Genomic DNA, 6,243 nt, shown 5'->3' on the forward strand with positions numbered 1-6,243 from the left:
TAAAACCAGAGATGCTATTTTTTTAAAAACTTTCACAATAAAGTTTATTATGTTAATATCATTAAAAATATTATAAAATAATAAAATATTCTGCTTGGCAGAAAAATTATGCCAGGGTTTTAAGACCCCAGGTTTGTGCAAACAGTTTTTGTAAACATAAGTCAAGTGTTCAAGTTCCATCCCAAAATACAGTAAATTGCTACAAAAATAAGTTTGTTCACTGTCAAACATGTTTAAAAACCCAGGAAGCTGGATTTCTCTACACATCTCTCACATGTCCGTAGACAGTTAATGCTGTACTTATATCTGAAATGGGAAGGATTTCAGATAGTCCTTTAAAACAGGATTAAGGGGGATCTGGTTTAAGTTCTCTCTTCCGAAAGTCTTCACAATGCTCTTCCGGCAAAGCTCCTGCAGGGGCTGCACACGGACTTTGCGCAGGGGGGTAACCAGTACCTTCCTCGGGGAGCTTAGATAATGTTCCAGCAGCTTAAAAAGACAGTCGAAAGTCTCTTTGCTGCCATCCAGGCTGAAACACCCAGTCTGAAAGTTTATCCGGATGCTGGTGGGCCCAGTCGCAGTCTTAACACTGATGGCAAAGAAGCAATTCTTTTGTGTGCTGTCCCTGATGAGGAAGGTGCCCTCAGGCTCCGACTTCAGCTTCTCGTGGGCAGCACTGACACTCAGAGGTCCCCAGTAGAAGCCACAGGCATCCAGCAGGCTGCTTGCTCGAGTGATGCTACTGAAATCCGCTTGCGAGCGAAAGGTTCGGAAGTGTGTATTGCTCTGTGCCTGCACAGTGCTGGGCCGGCCTGGGCCGTGATAGCCTCGAGCCTGTGAACGATCCCGTGCTGGAGGGTCAAGTAGACATCTCGGGTCCGCTGCAACTGCATTATCTGCTGACACCTTGCTGTGCGCTACCATCCTACAGCCTAGACCAGCGGATGCGGTCTTCCATAGCGTCAGTGGCTACGGCAGGGCAGCTTTCCAGCAGCTATTCTGAAATGCCAGAGAGAGACACAATGATCCCTAGAGAAAAGCGGCTGCAATCTCTGAATGACCAAGTCTTCCATTCATATGCCTCCCACCCATTATAAAATAATAAAATATTGATTTTCCAATTTACACTGGGCAAACAACTGCTCGCTTTCTGACAAGATTAGCAGTCTATCACTATGGCAAAGTCCAAAGCTCCAAAAACATTTAGCAAGGATCATTAACAGCTACAGAGGACAATGCAGTTTCCCTGCTAGGAACCCACAGAAGCCTGTCAGGACCTACAGATAGTCAAATGCCAGGACCCTCTCATTGAGAAGTTATCTTGTGCATGCTCCATCAGATTCTCAAGTTTCAGAGAACAAAGCAACAAGATTTTACAACTGAGTTACCAATTTCTCTGCACCTCCCTCTTTCCCTTCCCCAATCCCAACTCAGATGTGGGAACTCAGAGAAAGTGGGTGAAGGGAATGTAAACTCTGCAGCTGGGTATGTCTCCAGATAATTAGGAAAGAGGGGGAGGTGAATAGGTGCCATTGTGCGACTGAAGCGTAACTTGGAAGGGCAGCCTGTAACATTGCCAATTTACACAGTAATCCTAAAACTACTTTCCTCTCTCCTGTTAACCTGAGGCTCAGCCATAAAAGGCAATTTCCCATTCCCCCAACTTTCCCTTGGGACAGCAATGCTACAACCTCACTAGCTTACACAAATCAACCTCTATGAACCCTTAAAGCATTACTCCTCAGTCTCTCTCTCTTTTTTGTATTACATGCACTTTAAGTGGCCCAATCTAAATTGCTTCCTATTGATATATCTTTCAGCATGAGGGACTAAATTCATCCCTCGTGTTACTTCAAAGGAATTAGCAGTGCTGCACCAGGAATGAGTTTGGCCTGAAATGTCTATCTCTGACAGTGTGGTTCGATACATCTCCGCTGGCTGCCTTGACCTTACTGGCAAGCATAGATTTTAGGATTTATCCCTATAGTCAGATATAGATCTGCAGCAGCAGCTTGTTGAGAAACCTTGAAGTATTCTCAGAAATGAATCCCTCGGCTATCTTACAGTTCAGGGTAACATGCTAATGAAGATTTCAAAGAAGTATGCAGCTGTATTCCTGTCTGTGCTAATTTAACAACTTGATGTTTAGTTTCATTTAGGTCATATTGCCTCCTGAAATGGCAAAGAGGGTTGTAAAATCCTTAGGCTGGCAAATAACAGGCTGAAAGTAGCACTGGGCTTTCTTTACACAGCAGAAGGAAACCGATGTCAATTTTTCCAATTACTGGGCCAGGATTATCGCTTAGTATTTAAAGTTAACAAAAATTAAATTTCATGCTGGTGAGCAATAAGCACTAAGCCCGAGATCTAAAAAAATCGTAGGGCTCCCTAGCAGAAGCCGTCCATCGCCAAGAGTCTGTGGTGCCTTTCCAAAGGGCACAGAGCAAACAAACACGGGCACGCCAGTTCTTCTGAGCCTGAAAGCCAGAGCTGGCGTCCGGTACGAGGGTGCCTCGACTCCGCCGGAGCAGAACCTTCGGCGGGGCCCCGGCCCCGGCTCGTCCCGGCGGCGGCGCCCCACTGGCCGCCGCGCTCCGGCCCAGGGGCTGCTCCGGTTCCTACCGCGTAGCGAGGGTCCGGGGTCCGTGGAGATGAGCGGTGCCGTGAAAAAAAAAAAAATCACTACGTGGTCGCTTTATTGTTTCTCCCGCTATTTTATACCAGGCTCCGTCTTGAGCACGGACATTGAGACAAAAACGGAGGACAAAAATAGAACAAAAACCCCAAAAAGGCAAAAGCCCCCAAAGCCACCACGCTCTTGCACAACAGGCAGGGCTCCCTTGTCGTGCCTCCGAAATCTGACCTCTTCTAACTGCGGCGCAGGAGCGTTTCGATGCACGTCGCGGTTCGCGAGGACCCCGCGAGAAAGAGACCCTCCCTTACCTTCGCCCGGGGCGCCGCGGGTGGGGGCCGTCCCCGGAGCGCGCAGCATGGGCACGGGCTGCGGACAGGGACGCGCCGGCAGCGCGGCGGCTACTCCTGGCCCCGGCGGCCGGCTGAGCATCCTCCGCGCGGGGGCCCTGCCTGGCGCCGCAGCGAGCCGGGGCTCCCGCGGGGCGGGCGGGCGGACTGCACTTCCAGCGCTCTGGGCCCGCTCATCGCCTCTGCTTTGTATTTAACGCGGCGGCGACGCTTTTCTGTCTGGCAGCTCCTCCCCTGCCTTCTCCGAAAACACGTGGCCGCCGCTTCACTTTCACTTTCCGAATGAGTCACGGCCGAACCGTGCCCACGGCGCCCGGGCTTCCCGCGGAACGCGCCCGGAGCCGGAGCTGCTGGAGCACCGTGGGCAGCTCCCGGCGCTCCGAGCGCGCAGCTCCGCCGGTGCCGCCGGGCGCGGGCAGGGGCTGTCCCCGCTGCAGAACCCCGGCAGTGGGGCTGCGGCGTACGCCCCCGCGGGCTCCTTGCCCCGCTCCGCCGCTGGTGCTGGTCTCCGGCCTCGGGTGACCCTGTTTCTTCTGTCCGAGTAAATCTGGTTTTATTCTTTTTCCCTTTGGGGTTTTTTTTTTGTTTGTTTGTTTTTTGACAGCCCCAGCGAAGCGGTGGTGCAGAAGGTGTCCCTGGGTAGCGGCAGGCAGCGGGTGCAGGGTCAGGCGGGCCCGGCAGGAGGTGCTGCCTGGGAAGCCCGAGCACAGGAGTGCTCTGAAGCCAAAGGGAGGCGAGGGGACACTAGAGGTAGGTGATGAACAAGGCTCTGATCTGGCAGCTAGCTCAAAACAGGGGGAAAAAATGGCAACAAAAGCAAGCAAGCAACCAACGTGGGAAGTTTTAGCGTGAAGATAACAGCTCTCCTCAAAGCTAACAGGTCAGCATGGACAGAACAGGTGAGAGGACTTAACGAATAAGTTAAACGTCCAAATTTAGACCAATAATAATTTTAAAGTGAGAAAACCATTCAGAGAAATCTATGATCCTTCCACTGAGAGGGCTGTGCAGATGCTACACTGGGTTTTGAGTTCTCAAAACAGAATTTCCCTGGGGTTTTCTACAGGGTAATCAGATTTAAAAGTAACTGTTCAAATCCCCAGCCGTATTTATAACCTTGCCAGCAGCCAGTGCAGGAGGCTTGGGATGCTGTTCTGCTCACCCAGAGGGAGATTTGAAACCTCAAGTATCAAACCAGCATCTTACATGCTCCCTTAAGCAGGCCCCAGTAAAGTGTGTTTTCTTCCAAAACTTTGTGTCAACACAATGTTTTGTGACAATGAAAAGGAAATATTTCTGTCAAGTGATTAAGAGGACAGGGGCTGCAAAGGACTTGTGAGTTGTCCTTTGGGATGAAGTTGAGGGAATGTATTTCCTGCTTTGAGACTGAATATTCTTTTCAAAATCCAGTCACAGACTGAATGAACTTGATGGTAATACAGTGCCTTACAGTGATGTGCAGCCAGTGTACAATAGGTGAACCTGGAAATTTCTCATGATGCTTTAGCCACCAAAATTTACTGCTTATGTCCTGTCATGTGAGAGTATAGTTATAATGAATTTGGAGAAACAGAGCTTTTCATTAATTTTAAGACCTGGCACAGAGATTCACTTTGTGCTCAGAATCCTCTTTCAAACAATTTTTGAGCAACTGGGCTTAAGCTAAGGTTTGCAAAAACAGCTGGGGGAGGGAAGCTCAGCTGCTTTTCTGTGTAAAACAAAAGCATGAAGGAATGGTGGAACTGAAACTTACTTTAGAATTCAAACATGCAATAGTGAGAAATGTTTTGCTACTATTTGCTTTGGTGTAATGTGCTCCATGCAGCAAGTAGATTCAACTCTGTTTGTATAGAGATTTGTATATGGCACTGTTCATGTTCAGACAGGTAGTACAACCAGGCCTTGCCCTTAACAGCTTGAAGTCTACTTAGGCAAGACAAATCCCCTTCCTCCCTGCCACCCCTCCAAAGAAAAGATATTCAAAGTGCTTAACTGTGTCACAATAAGGTAAATCAGAGCCAAAAGTACAGCTCGGATCCTCTTAACTCCTCACTGAGCCCCCGAGGCGCCCAGCCCAGCTGCCTTCCTGCTACTGCACCCTTGGCTCCTGCCATCACTGTGACTTTAAGGAGTGGAGCACAGCATAGCTGTAATGCAGCACAGTGGTACAAGTGTTTCTCAGTTGAGATGAAGGTTGGCTGCAGGTTGCTGTAGGTGTGCCAGGAAAGCTGTTCCACTCTCATATAATTTTTAATTTTGTAAGATCACAGGGGAAAGAAAGATTCTCCAGGTGCACATGCAGTCTGTCTGCCATGTACTGAGTAAGCTGACAAAGCGTCTGTCCAAAAAGTCTTCTTCATTGAGCAGGAATGTGGTAATAATATTTAGTTGCAAAGCTTCAGAGCTTGGCAGGGCTCGAATGGGTAGGTGAGCTCCCAGGCACTGAAGAGAACAATGGAGTGAGCCTGCCAGCTTGAACACCAAAAGCCAAGTGCGTCAGGCTGCTACTTATGGAGTTTGATACCATCTCTACGTGAGTCACAAGCAGAGTGGTCCGGGGTGCTCCATAAGGTGCTTTAAAAAGGGTTGCCCAGGAGAAGTGCACATCAATCATAACATGTGAAGGAGACTTGTACGGTGAGTGAAGATTGTGATAGGAAGAGCTGGGGTTTTAGACTTGAGGGTCCCACAAGTTGAGCTTTCTTGGGATATCTTCAGTTTTACCTACTCATGTTTCCTTTTGCAAACCGCCATTCCCATCCTTCTTGCCTCCTCTTCCTCTACTTAAAATCTCCATAATCTGGGCCTTGGAAAGAGCTCCATGCCAGCAGGATTGGATAAAATAAGGTTACTCTACCCAACAGAGGGCTGTGCATAAATTTGGAGCCAGTGCTGAGTTGCTGGGCAGAGCACACATAGAAAGAAGGTGTCTAGAACAACTGAAGTTGAAAGCACTGCTGCCAGTTCAGATGATTCTGGTCTGTGCTCTGACACTCCGCTTAATGAGCACTTTTACTACTTATTGCAAAGTGAATTAGACTTAGAGTCTGTTTGGTAAGTAAAGCCTTCCTTGTGACATGCCTTTTTTTCTCCTCTTTACAAAGTACCATTTCACGTGGAGAAACAAATTGTGTTCCCTTTCTTCCCTGCTGATGGTCTCAGAAAAGAAAGGCAAAGTCTGGGGAGAAAGAAAATGATTGGGAGACATTATCCCATACCCCCTTTTCCCTTGTTTCTTGGGGCAGGAAAGTAAATGCTTTT

General features: G+C 48.6%; 1 protein-coding gene across 1 annotated transcript; it reads right to left on the reverse strand.

The window, feature by feature from the left end:
- Positions 1-99: 99 nt before the first annotated feature.
- On the reverse strand, positions 100-3,524 carry SOCS1 (suppressor of cytokine signaling 1). The gene is made up of 2 exons (XM_054843035.1): positions 2,944-3,524; positions 100-999 (listed from the first exon to the last, which is right to left on the reverse strand). Exon 2 carries the CDS (start codon positions 922-924, stop codon positions 301-303), a length of 624 nt encoding a protein of 207 aa, XP_054699010.1. The 5' UTR covers positions 925-999; positions 2,944-3,524; the 3' UTR covers positions 100-300.
- Positions 3,525-6,243: the final 2,719 nt, after the last annotated feature.

Source organism: Grus americana, chromosome 15, assembly GCF_028858705.1.
Source record: "Grus americana isolate bGruAme1 chromosome 15, bGruAme1.mat, whole genome shotgun sequence".
Classification (NCBI taxonomy): Eukaryota; Metazoa; Chordata; class Aves; order Gruiformes; family Gruidae; genus Grus; species Grus americana.